General features: G+C 31.5%; 1 protein-coding gene across 1 annotated transcript; it reads right to left on the bottom strand.

Annotated features, from left to right (window-relative positions):
* Positions 1-10,131: 10,131 nt before the first annotated feature.
* On the bottom strand, positions 10,132-12,284 carry LOC107886322 (nudix hydrolase 18, mitochondrial). The gene is made up of 5 exons (XM_016810221.2): positions 11,512-12,284; positions 11,134-11,239; positions 10,944-11,027; positions 10,716-10,844; positions 10,132-10,614 (listed from the first exon to the last, which is right to left on the bottom strand). Exons 1-5 carry the CDS (start codon positions 11,583-11,585, stop codon positions 10,459-10,461), a joined length of 549 nt encoding a protein of 182 aa, XP_016665710.1. The 5' UTR covers positions 11,586-12,284; the 3' UTR covers positions 10,132-10,458.
* Between the last annotated feature and the right edge of the window lie 4,079 nt (positions 12,285-16,363).

Below are 16,363 nucleotides of genomic sequence, written 5' to 3'. Positions count from 1 at the left end.
AGTATGTTAAAAAAAATGCAACAGTACTATTAAAAAACTCTAAACAGTTAATGATACTGTACCGACAACATATGTATATGGACCTTTGTACTTTTTTATCTCCCACAAGCTTGTCTTTTTCCTCAACAAGGCCATGATTTTCTATGAACATGTATCATCTTGCACTGCACACTTGGCCTCAAACTTATTGGATTTAGATTTAACCATGTTGTAGTTAACCCCGTTCATGATGCTATGTTGTTTAAATGCACCAAGAAAACTAGAAAACTATCTTTATTGGAAAACTCCTTACCAACTTCCAATTCACTTGAATCTAATGAGGAACTTGTATGGTCACGCCTTTTGTGTGGTAGATCTAGAAACTCCAACACATCATCTTGAGATAAATTGACATTATGCATGTGGGCTGGAGGCAAGTACGCCCTGAATCGCTTATCTTCTTCTTCATCATCTGAACCCCCTTCAACATCTTCAGGTATGGTTGGAACAGGCTCTGGTTCAGCAACTTCTACACCATCGGGGCCGGCCTCTCGAGGTGGATCCGCATTGGACTCATTATCTGACCCATCATCATGTGCAACGTAGAAGGTCCACTTGCCGATGCATGTCGTAGGGAGTACATCATCCCTCCTTATAGATGTTTCATAACGTCTCCAATCAAATGTGGATTGCCAACTACTAGAAGTTGATGGCATTCTCCAGTACGTATTTCTAGCATCAAACATCGACCTACTGAGGTGTATGTCCCATCCACTAATGGAGTGTCGTGCAGGGGTTGGGTATTCCATACTGCTACTAAACACGGGCGCTTCCGTGTTTTGTCACCCACTAACAGAGTGTCGGGCAGGGGTCGTGTAATCCTCTCGACTAGCAGTAAATGTTGAAGCTGCAAATGCATCATTTGGCGATGAAAATTGTACATATAACTCAAGATAGGGTGATCTACTAGCGAGATGAGTTTGCACCATTGCCTCTAAGCTACGAGCGCCTTTGATGTCGAATGACTCATATGTCACAGGATCAACTAAAGCACAAAATCAATACTTAATAGACAAAACTTTCATTGGCGTTGTTCCGAAGATTTTACGCCTAATTCTTTTACGAAGTTCTATCAAATCTATGTTCTGGTTAAAAACCAGTCTCGCTGTGTTCTCCGATAAAAAACAACACCGTTCTCAGTGTTACAGACCTCACGATCATAGTAAATAACAGCACTAATGCATTCACTCATCTTCAATTTCTTTTCTTCTTAGCCTCTATAATTTTTTTTTGTTGTAAGTTATGCAATTTGAGAATAAAATTTGGCTCATTTATAGCCTCATTTTTCTACGAAGTACTGTAGCAAAAGAGAGTCCACGTGGGAGCTTTTTTCTGAAATTTTGCTGATAGTGCATTCTGCTTAAAGTGTTTTCGACACTATTTGTTCAGAAACGTCTACTCAGAATTATTTTTCTACGAACTACTATAGCAAAAGAGCGTCCACGTGGAAGCTCTTTTCTGAAATTTTGCTGACAGTGCATCTTGCTTGAAGCGTTTTCGACACTATTTGTTCAGAAATGTCTACTCATTATTATTTTTCTATGAACTACTATAGCAAAAGAGCGTTCACGTAAGAGCTTTTTCCAAAAATTTTACTGACAGTGCATCCTGCTTGAAGTGTTTTCGACACTATTTGTTCAGAAACATCTACTCAGAATTATTTTTCTACGAACTACTGTAGTAAAAGAGCGTCCATATGGGAGCTTTTTCTAGAAATTTTACTGACAATGCATCCTGCTTGAAGCGTTTTTCAATACTATTTGTTCAGAAACGTCTACTCAGAATTATTCTTGCAAAAACCCTAAACCCTAAACTCTAAGACAAAAAAATTATATTACTTATATGTTTTTTCTAATACCCTAAACACAAATTTATATAAAAAAACTAAACCCTAATTTTATAAATTAACCCTAATACCCTAAACTCTAATTTAGTATTTAATATTTAAAATTAATAGTTAATTTAATGAATTAACCCTAAAATCCTAAATCCTAATTTAATTATTTTTTTCTCGAAACCCTAAACTTAGCATAGCGCTAGTATGTATATATGCTGCAATCTTGTTATCTTTGAGAATTTTTTTTTCGTGCATGTATATTGGAAATTAATAATTAAAAAAATCAGAAATGAGACTTAGCCGGTGGATCAAAAATAAAATGATCTAAACCATTGATAAGGGAAAAAAAACCTAAACGCTAAAGTAATCGAATTACCAAGTTGTTGTTTACACGTTAAGAGTTATTTAAGGGTTTTTTACTAAAATATTATAAGAAATAAAATATTAAAATAGTATGTTTAAACCATTATGTATCAATTAACCCTAAATTTAATCAATTAACCCTAAACCCTAAATCAATCCCTAATTTAATCAATTAACCCCAATACCCTAAACTCTAATTTAATATTTAGTATTTAAAATTAATAGTTAATTTATACAGCAATTCAATTAATTTTTTTCTTAAAACCCCTAAACCCTAAAATCCTAACTTAAAAACCTTAAACTTAAATCCTAAAACCCTAACCCTAAATCAATTAAATAATAAAAAACCCTCACCCTAAAAAGGGGCAAAACGCTTCCCTAGGGGAGCGTTTTATCCACGTTAGCAAAGTGCGCCCTCAAGGATGCGTTTTGTGCTAACGTGGACAAAACACTCCCCCAGGGAAGCGTTTTGCTGACACGTACTTTGAAAATGCACTTTTGTGGATAGGTTTCCATGGAAAACGGCCTAATCCGATAAATAATCCAATAAAACGGCCCATTTCCATAATTAAATTTTTTAAAAGGCCTTTTTAGGTAAAATGGCCTATATATATATATTATCCTTTTATTCAAATTTGCGATCTCAATATTATTTCATCTTTTAGTTTAAAAATACAAAAATATATCTATTAAGTCTTAAAATGAGACAAAAAGTCATGGAAATTTTAAAATATAGATTACAAAAAATTTTATTTTATTTCATTTTAATATTTTTTTTGGCCAAATTAAGTTTTATTAAAGCTTAACATCATATTGAATTTATTTTCAAAATTTTTTATAATTTGTATATTTATAAGTATTTCAAAATTGTAAAATTACAACACAAGATTAGTTATTCTGGAGGTTATTGCACAACCGAAATGGCTTGGAATAGAAACCCAAAACGAAAACAAAATCTGACAGAGCAAAATCAAATCTAAAACCCCAAACTAAAAATTTGAACTAAAATTCAAGTTGAAACCCTAAACTTAAAGTTTCCAACATATTTGGGTAACTAAATTTAAGGCTTTTTAAAACCATCTATTGTTGCCCATTCTAGTCAAGCTTTAGATGATTCATCTTGTATAAAAGGCAATCTTTTCGTTGGTATGTTTTTATAGCCAAATTGTGTTATGTGTTAAAAGAACTATGCTTCCAAAATAGCCTACTTGAAATAGAAAACTTCTCTGAGCAAGTTGTGATGATTATCAATGTTTTGAGCCCTAATATCTTAGTCTTTTGGTTACGCTTTTTCATGAAACGAAATTTCTAGCTTTAGAATTACATTTGATCTTTAAATTTATATCTTAAAATAATAAAATATTTGAAAAAGCATAGAGTTTTGATGGCTTAAAATGAGCCAAAAAGTCATGAAAATTTTGAAATATAGAATACAATTTTTTTTATTTTAACTCATTTTAATATTATTTTTGGCCAAATTAGGTTTTATTAAAGGTTAAAAACATATTAAATTAATTTTTAATTTTTTTTAGAATTTTCATATTTATATGTATTTCAAAATTGTAGAATTACCACACTAGGTTAGTTACACAAGAGGTTAATGCACAATCGAAATGACTTGAAATCAAAACCCCAAACCAAAATGAAATTAGACATTGAAATCAAAAATGTAAAACAAAATCAAATCTAAAACCCCAAACCGAAACCTTAAACTAAAACCTAAGTCGAAACCTTAAACTTAAACTTTCAACATATATGGGTAACTAAATTTAAGGCTTTTTAAAACGATCTATTGTTACCCATTCTTGTCGATCTTTAGATGATTCATCTTGCATAAAATGTAGTTTTTTTTATTGGTATGTCTTTCTAGCCAAATTAAGTTATGTGTTAAAAGAATTAAGCTCCCAAAGTAGCCTACTTGAAATATAGAACATAGAAATTCTAGGCAAGTTGTGACAATTTTCAATGTTTTGAGCCCCAATATCTTAGGCTTTTGGTTATGCTTTTTCATGAAACGAAATTTCTAGTTTTAGAATTACATTTGACCTTTAAATTAATATTCATAAAACCACAAAATATTTGAAAGAATATTGAGTTTTAATGGCTTAAAATGAGCTAAAAAGTCATGGATTAGCCAAACCGATTTAGGGTTAAGGTGTTCACGGATAGGCAATACCAATTTTAGGTTAATTCCCATCTTGATAACTTCCTAGGGTTGTCAAGCCTAGGGTTTAGGTTCTTGTTTTTCCAAACAGTTAATCCGTTGAGTAACCCTACAAAACAGTTAATAGGTCATATATCCACTCGTTAATCCCCCATAGAAGGATTAGTTCTTCATGGTTCTCATAAACAAAACAAAATTGATATAAAGCATGATAATTGAATCGAAAGTATAAAGTTTAAGAAAAAGCCTGATTTGTATTAGGAATGAAAGTTGAATCCACAAGGTTTGATTGCATCCACAAATCAAATTTCTTGAAATAAATCAAAGAACAAACTGAAAATAAATCTAAAACCTAAGGAAGGAAAAACTTAAACTAAAATTAAAGAGAAATTCTAAGCTTAGTAACTAGTGTCCATAACATGTGCCAAATGAGCCTATTTATATATTAAAGGTGGTCGTTGTCCTTAAACCTAGGTTAGTTGGCGTTTTCGAGCTTTAAGGTGGATTGTGCAGACCAAAACTCCCCTTCGCTTGTATTAATTCTCATCCAGAGTCGATGTCGCAACCCATCAAGACCTTGTGTCGCGACAAAGAAGTCAGTATACTCTTCTTTAGAATGTCTTCAAGGGTTGAACGTAAATTACTGGCAATTTATCTACAAATATTTACTATTACTACTAGTTTATCCATAATGAGCTACGACTCTTACTATTATGGTGTGTACGGATGGATGAGTTCTGGGAAACTCATAGTGTGTAACGGATGGATGGGTAAGAAATTGCACTAACATTCATGGACAAGTACATACATTTTGAGAACTCTGTGGTTCTATATATTCTGAAACACTGTGATTTGTGACACTGATTACTATTATCTCTGTTTACTTGCATGCTTTTAAAATATTTGGTATACTGATTTTTTATGAATAAGACTTACATTGAGCTTTCAAGCTCACCCCTTTAATTTACTTTTACAAATATCCTTTAATGATAGGATTGGACTCAGCATGTGGAGGTCTTGTCTCAGATTTTGAGTTTAAAATTATAATTACTATTTGGGACTATAAAGATTTTTATACAGATTGTGGCATGGGTTCGATATTCTGGGTTTTTTTTATATTTTGCATGCATTATCGTTAAAACTGGTAAAATTAAACAATTGAACTAACCTACACATTGGTGATTATAAGCATGTAAAAATGTTTTTTTTTAATAATAAACTAATGTCATCATTTTTTCCGCTACAAATCTGTACTTGAATATCTAAAAAGTACATTAAAAATAAAAAATGTTTTTAAAAGTAATAAAAACTTTTACAACTAGATTTTAAATAGATTGGCATAAGTTAATGTTTTTATAAAACTAAGAGAAGCCCATTATTGTTTTTTCGAAAAATAAGCAAATCTTTTTAAAAGGAAGTTTCTAAGAATCTAATCGTTTTTTTTTCTTATTAGGCCATTTCGGTGGCCAATGTAGCCTTCACAATTCGACCATAACGTCGAGGTCAAGTTAGGGAGGTTACAATCACTGAAAATCAGATTGTTACAAAATGTACAACTCAAAGCACAACTAGCTAGTGAAGTAGAGCCACTCTAGCTTAGTTAACATGACCCCAACCTCACAACAGGTATAAGAAAAGCACTTAATCCCTAAGATAAGAAATTTTTTGTAGAAGCATCAACATCTATGCATGGTATGTTGGGGATAAACATGGATGCTATTCACATTCACTTAATGCAAACCTTAAAGCAACTCTGGTACTTCAAAAGAAGCATAGATTTGCCTTTGTAAGAATCCTCGCAACGTTTAAATCAAATTGATGGTATTTTTTTCCAATTAACAATGTTCTCACCAATGATCTATAAGGTTGTTGCATTGAACTAATAAAGTAATTTCTTGCCCTTTATCACTTGATTCCTCTCCTATATTCAATAGAAAATAAACTAGTTGTCTAAAACCATTAATATAATATCTATATTATCTTTTTAGTCCATTCAAAAATATATAAGTCCATCTTCAAGCATAGATGATCGGTTAGTGATTTTCACATATAAATCTCCTCCAAATTTTTTTTTTCAGATCCTAGTAGGTGTTTTCTCATTTAACACATTATACTTAACTATAAGAGTAAAAGCTAACCTGATTCTGCTTGCAACTTTCCTAACATAACTACCACTCTCTTTCTTTAATCTTGTTAGGCTTTGTTTGATCCAAAGCATCACAAAGGCCTTGTTGTACCAAAAGATCTTGTAGTCACATTATAGTAAAGTGAAATTACTTTTCCCATCAAAACATTATGTATGGATGGTATGAACAGCCTAAACAAGAATTCTTGAATAACGAAAAATTATGATCAATACATCAAAAAATTTCCATTAATGAAGATGTAAATCCATTGGAAAATAAAAAATACGCATGTTGGATGAAATGATTGTTGTTATCTACTCTAATAATGAATCATTGGTTTAACTTAATAACTAAATAAAATAGATAAACCTTTCTCTTCATCTTAAGTCAATAGATCTTCCCAACTAGAAGATCCCCTATATGGATAATGTAACACCCCTCACCCAACGCGATCATCAAGTCCAAGTTACGGAATGTTGCAACAGTTACTGGAATAATTATCATTAGAATATTGAACTTAAATCATTTAAACATTCACATGTCTCATAATTACAATCATTATATGGTGAATAAACTTTTTTCGAAAATTAATCGAATTTATGAAAGCTCGTAAGCTAAACCGAACATGAAATAGGGCCAAATTTTTAGGTTTTCAAAGTTCTTAAAATAAGTATTAACACCCCTGAAAAGGTATTAATACCATTTTTAGTTTCGATGTTTGGAAAATTCATCTTAAAATCAACAAGTATCGAGACGTGAATTATGGTACCGATACTCAAATTCTAATATCGACATCGTTTTGAGATTTTGTTTCTTTTATAAAAACTGAACAAAATCCAAGTGTATCGATACCCTGATCTAGAGTACTGATACTTTAATCCAGTATTGATTCCATTTTGGCGTTCTGTTTGTTTGAAAGTTGATTGAAATATTCTAAGTATTGATACCTTCACCAGGGTATCGATGCCTTAAAGCCAAAAATGTCAAAACTCCCACTTTTAGTCCCTTTTCATGCCTAAACCAAAAACATACACATTTGATGCCTTTAAACACATTGTAAACCTGCATTAAACAAATCCAAACATCCATTTATCCAATCAAATGAATCAACCAAGTCTATATGCCACAATTTGGCACCATTCCTCATTCAAACATATCAATTTCATCCAACAACCAATCATACATTCAAGTACATCATTTAAACCATTCAAAACTTGTCATTAAACACTACTCATTTGGCCTCACATATAACCAATTCATGCTACACCACATATATAAGTTTACTATATTGCCAAAACATATCTTAACACATATATGATCATTAGATTCAAACTCAAACATTGATCAAGGTTCAAACTAACCCTTTATCACAAAATTAACACATACACAACACATGCCATAATACCAAGATTAAACGAATAAAATTCTACCGATTGATAGAGGGATAGTGTGAGCTTCATGAAATCCAGTTGACAAGTTCCCCAACTGACTATCTACAGAGGAGGGAAAACACTAAGTAAGCATTTCAAATGCTTAGTAAGTTCAAATGTATTAAAACAGTAATTTTACCTCAATTTTTAAAATAACATTTCAATTAAATAATTTGGTAAAGATTACCTAACATGGCAAATCACAATAAGGTGAGTTCAATACCAAAATCCCAATGTTCTTTTCATATTTTTTAGGCTTTCCTTTTTCTTTGCATGTTTTGTTTTGTTAGTGATGATTTAGAAATGTAATGCGGAAGCTCGAGATTGAATTTTAAGTTCTCAAACAATCAACTTGAAGCTTATGACATCTTTTTGCAACCTAAGTAACTTCTTGCAAGAGTAGCTTTTAGACCAAAGTTCTTGAATTCAAATTTGAACATTTTCAACAAGAATTAAATGATAAAATAATGAAAAATAAATAATTGAAGAACTAAAGAAAAGAAAAAACAGATGATAGATGGATTGATGAAAAGAAAAAAGAAAATGAATGGTGTTGACGACAAATAGTGGAATAGATAATCAGCCTCCTTTGGTGAACTTACACCAACAAAAAACCATATTAGCCTTTAATCAACCTCTAGTAGACTTGAATTAGACACCCTCTACAATCTTGAAGAATTAAAGCAAAAATTCTATCAAGAAAGAAATAATAAACTAATCTTGTAAGAAAATCACCCTTAGAATATTTTAATAATAAAAAAATCAAGAAAAATACATATTATGGTGGCTACCCATGCTTAGCTATTTATAAGCATGTGTCTTACTTGAACCCCAAGTAAATATTGAATCTCCCAAGACTTAGTCAACTATCTTGCAAAGTAAGTTACATAAACTTCTTATTAATCTAAAATATTTAAAAAAATTGAAATAAACAAATCCAAAAAATATAAAACTTAATAAATACATTATTGGGCTTATATATGATCAAATTTGAGCATTAAAATTGAACCCAATATTATTTAAAAACTAAGTAAAGTCTAAAAACTTGTTATTCCCACTTTAATCACGTCCAAACAATTCTGCTAGCGTAGTTTTTACTAAAATGATCATATCTTAAGCTTCTGAAGTCAAAATAAGGTAATTCAAAGTGCGTTTCAAAGTTAATATACTAGTTTTTCATCCATATGAAGACATCTCAACCTATCTAAATCTCATCCAAAAATTCATCGCAAGACAATTGTTTTTTTTTAACTTGGAAATTGACAGCTTTGGTGAAATTAATTTAATGAGTTTCAACCCATCCATGAATGCATTAAAATGGTTTTTAGAATCGTACCAATTGCCGAACCAGTCAAGCCATGGTTCGTTGTCCAACTGATTCAACCGTCAATTGAGTTCAATTAAATAAATTATTAAAAAATTCATAAAATTTTAAAAAGAAAAACAAATATATACTAAAAAATATAAAACCTGGTCCAACCAGTTCAGAGTGGTTCATGGTCCAACCAATTCAACCTCTTTATCCTGATATGTATACCAGCGGATTTCAATTCCAGCTGACCAATCTGATTGGATTCCAACTATGAATTTAAACGGGTCCTCCAGTGTGTACAGTCCCCAACTTTCTACTATTTCCTTGGATGCTACAGTATGGAGGGACCATGTAACTCAAATCCAGTGGCTGCCTCTACTTGAGATGGCTTGGTGTCTATCCCCTTCAAGCTCCATCCAAATTTCTGAAGTGGCTATTGGTGTCTTCTTAGGGGGTCCTTGTGATGGTATCGCCTTCCAATGAAAGACGAGCACTGTTGGTTGTCTTGAGAGATGACGTTTTGGCCTTGATGCCTTCTTAGTTTTGGAACTTCCGGAATGAAAGCGATTCTCTTTCAAAAGCCAAGCAATTCTGGGCATATTAAAACCAAACGTCACATAAATAAGATAAGGTTCCACTCAGCTAATTCTGAAATGAAAGCGATTTCTCTTTCAAAAGCCAAGCAATTGGGGACCTCACATGGTTAGAACATGCTGCCCCCAAGTGGTCCCTTAAATGCTTGATAATTATTGAACTTGTACCAGCCTTGAGATTTGTGCGATTTAATTAGTCCAGTTTTCTTCTTTTTGTACTAAAAAAGTTCAAAGATTAGTGCGATTAAATTATTGAACTTTCAAAGATGTTATAATTGGTAACTGATTTACATTCAAGTAGATTAAACTTCAAGGGCCAAATATACAACTTGATACAAAATCTCTTCATTTAGGGTTCTTTCCCCCTTTTTTTCCCACTAATTTCTCATATTAATTGCTTCCTAAGAAGCTGCAACTAGCAGTGCACCCAACATCCAAAAATTTACAGTTATTTTCCTAACATTTTACCCAGCTGTGAGTGACTGTATTTGGTAGCCAACATAATTGGCCATAACCATTGCTGGTTGCTGATCCTCCTTGGTTTTCAACAGAAGATTCAAATCTAAACAGCCTCAGAAAAATGCCCCCCATATTTTACAAACTACTAATCTTTGCCACTAAATCAGAGCAGATGTTTGGATAATTTTGTTCATTTTGCTGCTTCAATGAGTTGAGTCTTTCAACCAATATGTCTAAAGCTTCCTTCATCCACCAATGCTGGCACACATCCCTGGCTTCTTTAACATTCATCTGAACACAATCAAAGGAAAAAGCAAATCAATGAAATGAAACTCGGAAGTCATTTTTCAAGTGTTCAATGTAAGAAGTGAAGAACAGTAACAAAAGCTTACCCACGTCCTTTGTCTCAGATTTTGCTCAGGCCAGAAATCAAGTTCTTCTTTCACAAGCAAAGGGAACATATAACCTTCATAAAATGTGCCATGGCTTTTGCTTATGAAGTCCCACTTCCCCAGTTCACACTGTTTTAAAAGTATATATAAATATTAATAAGAATTTCAGTTCGAGAAACGTTGGGATTTTTAAACAATGATTAAGGAACAGTTGAATTAAATAGTAACCTCAACATTGCCTCGAACACCAGCTTCTTCAAGTGACTCTCTTAATGCAGCTTCTTCTCTAGATTCATCAAGCTCCCAACCACCCTGAGAATTAAAACCAAACAGCCCCACAATAATTATTAATGCAAGATTTGACAGAGCAAACAAGAGTTTTAATTAACTTTTTTGAAACATTACTGAATCTTTATACCTTGGGAAACATCATTTTTTGACATTTCTGGGAGGAGATCACAAGTACCTCCAAGTCATCAGTCATGGTTCCATCACTGCTAGATTTGTATCTATAGGGAATGCACCTGCAATCGTCGAAATTGAAGAAATGAGTTTTGCCATCATTCATCCCAAGAAAAAAGATTTTTTTTCTCTCTTTATACAATAAAATGGAAACAGTCCAAGGCTCCTAGCATGAAATTTCTGACCAAAAATGTCAGGCCCCAGTTCAGAAAAGAACAAAATTTTCAACAGGAGCCCAGAAAAATTAAAGATAAGGGAACAAATAAAATTTCTCAAGACGAAAAAAAAAAAAAGGATGAAGCAAATCAAACTCTCTTCATCATGAAAATCTCACCCAACAACTTGGCGTCGGCCTAGGTTATCGTATCGCTGCAAGTGCCTTCCAGTGCGAGAAACCATGCAAACCATCCTCAAACAAATTGAAAATAAACGATCGAACAAGAACCAAGAATACCCAGAACCAATAAATTGAAAGAAGAACTAAATAGAACAATTTATGGAAGCAAATAAGCTTAGCCCCTGACGAAATTAACCAGATATTATTATTTTTCTTTTGTAAATTATAGAAACAATCCCGGGAGATAGGCTTCTTCAGAGTATAAAGAAACTGATTATCGTAAAATTGGAGTATATTTTCAGGTAAAAAGGCAACAAAAAGAGAAAGATAATTGAGAGAGAAGCTGAAAATGTAAGGACATGGAATTGGGTATTTATAGAAAAAAGGGGAGAGAGAGAGAGTAAACAAAATTAATTAATTAAACACAAAGTTAGTGCATAATAGTAGTAGTAGATGATGATAATGATGTTTATGATTCGAAAAAAGGGTAGGTGTTGAGACGCGTCTCCTTCTATAAGCTTCGGTGCCGTTTCGTTAACGAGGGTTTAGAGTTTTATTAGTTTAATATTATTTTATTAGAAAAAAAAAAAGAGAGGGTTTTTATAAGGTGTTGTAGCCAACACGTACACGGTTGATCTGATGTAAAAAGGAATTGACTTTCTTTATCAAGCATCTCGCTCACGTGTGCGATCATTGGCTATGCATGTTGGCTGTTTTTCTTTGAGAAAAATGAAAAGAAGGAAAAAGGAAAAAGTGGAAAACGGCTGTGTATGCTTCTTATTTGGTCTTATCTGGGTTTTATGCCGCAGTTTAAGTGTATAGATAAGATTGTACATGTTGGCTTTTTTTATTTTCAATTTTGTATTTGTCATTAATAAAGTTAAATTTTGGGTTTAAAAAATTAAAATAATCTTATTTGTCATAATACAAATTATAATTATACAATTATATAATGTAGATTTTAAAAAATAATATTTATTATAGAAATGGTGAGCTAATACTTAAGTACGAATTTCTATAAGGAGGTACAAAATTTAAAATCAAACCATCTTATATAATATGTTAATTCAAGAAAGTATTTCGTAATATGATTATTAATAAAATTAATAAGAAAATAGATATTCTAATGCAATTTTATTTAATTACTCTAACATTCAATTTTTTTGTGTTATTCTCTCTTTAACATTTAACATATACTCATTGTGATCCATTGGAATAAATAATTTCATAAAAAATAGTATAAATCATTTATAATAAATGCTATGTAATTTAGTTAATTATTTAATAGCTCCAAATATATGAGAAACTATCTCGTCAATAAGATTTTCATATTATTTAAGCAATATAACATATAATTATATTTAAAAATAAAATGTATATCCTAAAATTATAAATTTTAAAAATAAAATTATGAACAAACATAATAGGATTGTTTTAATTACACTCAATTAAGTGATTACCAAAACTGCTATAGAAGAAATAATTATACCGACTTTCCAAATAAGCCTAGAGTTCAATTAATGAGTATTTATATGTATTTATTAAATAGTTATTAGAGGATTATATTTTTGGTTAACACATTACTTATAAATATTTCCAATATAATTTTTTTTATTAAAGTTCAATATTATTTAATTTTAAATAACGCTTTTTATATTTCTAATAATTTAAAACTAAGATTGACGGCTATAAAGTATATACATTAACAAGTTATAGCTATTTTCATTTAGGGAGCGGTTCTATGTCCGCAACATATAACATTACATGGATACTTTTATTGATAGAATTTATGGCTTTTCTCCATTTTTTTTCTTTCATTATGTACTTAATGTAAAATTTGTTTTTCATAATATAATTAATATAAACATATTTTTTCGTTAATAATTAATATAAAATTACTTCCCATTATAAAATATATTTTATTAAACTGTATTTTTTATTGACTTTAATAGAAAATATTAAATTTAATCATTAAGGGTTGAATTTATGATCACATCATATGTTATAAAAATATGATGTAAAAGGATAATTATAAAAGAAAAAAATCTGAAAGGATGAGTGATGGGTTTAAAAATTAAGTTAGTTTGTATAAATGGATAAGTATGTATATTATCATGCATATGAAATAACTTTCAATTTTAAAGTCGACCAAAAAAAACTTTTAATTTTAAAGAAAACAACTAAAACATTTAAAATTTTATATCTCTGTGTGTTATAATTGAATAAAGTTATTTTTGATATTTCCAACTGAGTTAATATTTAGTTTATTCAGATTTATTTAAGTATAGAGCATATATTATGTTGTTATCTTAATTTCCTTTTTAACTTAATTTTAACAATTTCTTTCTTTTAATATATTTAATTTAATTTTCCATTTAAGTGAATTTTCTTTGCTCATTGTAGCACGTCTTGCTTTTTTCTTCTTGTCTTTTGTTTTTTATTCTTTTGTCTGGACCTCTCAGGGTACTTTTCTAAGAAAGTAGGAATTGGATATCTATTGTGTGAGAGTTTCTGCCATGGAGGAAGAGATGACAGGGCTAAATTTTAAGGATAGGGAAGAAGAAGATGCATTGTTATTGTCGATTGATCTGAGGCTAGTTTCTAGCAGAAGCATTGTTCATTTTCAGGCAATGAAAAATGCAATGGCAAATTTGTGGCATTCGTTAGGTGAGGTTCAGATCTCAAATCTGGGTGTGAAGAGATTCTTATTTAAGTTTTTCCATGAAATGGATGTTGATCAGGTGGTCAAGGATCTCCTCGGGCATTTAACAACCATCATTTGATAATTCACTGTTTGGAGAATGGCGAAGATCCACTACAGGTCCCTCTAGTTTTTTGAACTTTTTGGGTGCAAATCCATGATTTACATCAGGGCATCTTTTCGGAGACAGTGGCGATGCAATTGCAAAATTTTATTGGGAGATTTATGGAATATGATTCTAAGCAAATAAATCGAGGATTGAAGAATTATCTTAGGATTCAAGTAGAGCTTGATGTAAGGAAGCCACTAAAGACAAGGAAGAAGATTGTGCTCCCATCATCGAAATTCACTTATGTGAGTTTTCGGTATGAGAAACTTACTCTTTTCTATTTCTTATGTGGCTATTTGAGCCACAATGATAAGTTTTGTCCAATTTGATTGCATTAGAGAGGAGATGTTACGGATTTTGGATGGGATTTGTCCTTGTAAGCGCAGATGAGGAGAGCCACAACCGTGAGTAGTGTATGGCTACGTGAGGAAGGGGATGGCATTTCTAAGGAAAGAAATTGGAGCGTGCATGGATCGAAGAGTAATAAAAGGAATGATTTTAGGAGTGATACATAGAGCAATATTAATTCGATGTTGGGTTTCAACTTGGAAGGACATCTAGATCATGATACGGGGAATCAATCTAGATTTTTTGATGGACTGAGGCGCAATAGTATGGAACATGATTTTGAAGAAGATCCAATTAGGAACGTAGAAGGGAAGAAAAAGCCTAGAACAAAGTTAGTGGTCCCTAATGTTTCAGAAGTGACTAATTCAATAGGAGCCCCGGTTGAGCAACAAAATGCTCATTCTAACCATTTATTGGCAGCTGCCAAGGGGCATGCCAGCTAAGTGCCATGAAAATTGTATGTTGGAATGTCCGCGGATTTGGGAGTATTCGAGCTATTTGACGACTCCAATTTATGATGAAGGCTATTTATCCCCAAATTGTTTTCTTAATGGAGACAAAATTGGATGGAAGGAGAATGAAGAAAGTTCGTCAAAAATGTGGTTTCAATAATGGGATGGATGTGAGTGCAGATGGTTCTAAGAGAACTTAATTTGGCATGAAATGGAAATGACTTGGTTAATATTTGTTGTTTCTGTAATAGACTAAATTTTCAGTGGTGTCGGAACAGTGATTCGAGATCACTAAATCCGAAAAATGAGTAGAAAATATTAATAATTTAGTGAATATAAGTTAAGTGTGAAGTTAGAAAAATTTTTTAAATAGCGAATAGTGTACTAGAAATAAAAATTAAATTAGAATCAGAAACGAGATATCGAGAGTTTGAAAATTTTTAAAAGGAGCCATAAATATTATTATAAATATTTATGGAGTGTTAATAAGTTAGTATTAAAGTTTCGTCAAGAAATTTTAAAGTTTCGATAGTTAATTGAATAAAAAGGATTAAATTGTAACAAATGTAAAATTATGAGAAATGATTAAACAGCTTAAGTGATAAAAGAAAGAGGGTTTAAAAGGCAAATAGACCTAAGGTCTATTTCGGCTGGACGGCAAGGTGTATGAAATCAGCAGGAAAATTGATAAATTAAGGGCAAAATTGGAATATTGTAAAATTTACTTAATAAACTAGGACTGAAGTTGAATTATCTAGAATTCTCATTATTTTTCTGCATTCTCATCAGCAAAAACACCATAGAAGGGTTTTCTTAAGCTGGTTTTTCATATTTTTACTGCAAATCGAGAACCCGAAGCAAGTCGAGAAAAAGAAAAAGTAGCTGATTAGTCCCTGAACTTTCACAAATTTTACAAATCGACCTAGGTAAGTTCATATGGTTGAAGTTTAATGATTATATGTAAATTTTATGAATTATATAATGTATGATGAAATATATTTATTGATGAATAGAGAATAAAATAACAACCCGAAATCAAATAAATGATCAAATTGAGCGGAACGTCGGATTTGAGTACTTCTGATCAGTGACAGGTGATAAGTGGTAGCCTCAGCTACACTTATCTGGTCAGTGATAAGTGACAAGTGATAAGTGGTAGCTTTAGCTACACTTATCTGATCAGTGACAAGTGATAAATGTGATCAGTGTAAGACCGTGGCAGGACTATGACTTCAAAAA

Source organism: Gossypium hirsutum, chromosome A03 (genome assembly GCF_007990345.1).
Source record: "Gossypium hirsutum isolate 1008001.06 chromosome A03, Gossypium_hirsutum_v2.1, whole genome shotgun sequence".
Classification (NCBI taxonomy): Eukaryota; Viridiplantae; Streptophyta; class Magnoliopsida; order Malvales; family Malvaceae; genus Gossypium; species Gossypium hirsutum.
Note: the sequence above shows the minus strand (reverse complement) of the source record. Positions and strands in the feature narration are given on the sequence as shown.

What these genes read in the sequence shown, in the direction of transcription:
- LOC107886322 (XM_016810221.2), bottom strand. Translation starts at nt 11,585, where the DNA reads ATGGTTTGCATGGTTTCTCGCACTGGAAGGCACTTGCAGCGATACGAT. An exon ending in GTGTTCGAGGCAATGTTGAG is followed by an intron (nt 10,845 to 10,943) that starts GTTACTATTTAA and finishes CTTTTAAAACAG; the next exon opens with TGTGAACTGGGGAAGTGGGA. An exon ending in ATCTGAGACAAAGGACGTGG is followed by an intron (nt 10,615 to 10,715) that starts GTAAGCTTTTGT and finishes GATTGTGTTCAG; the next exon opens with ATGAATGTTAAAGAAGCCAG.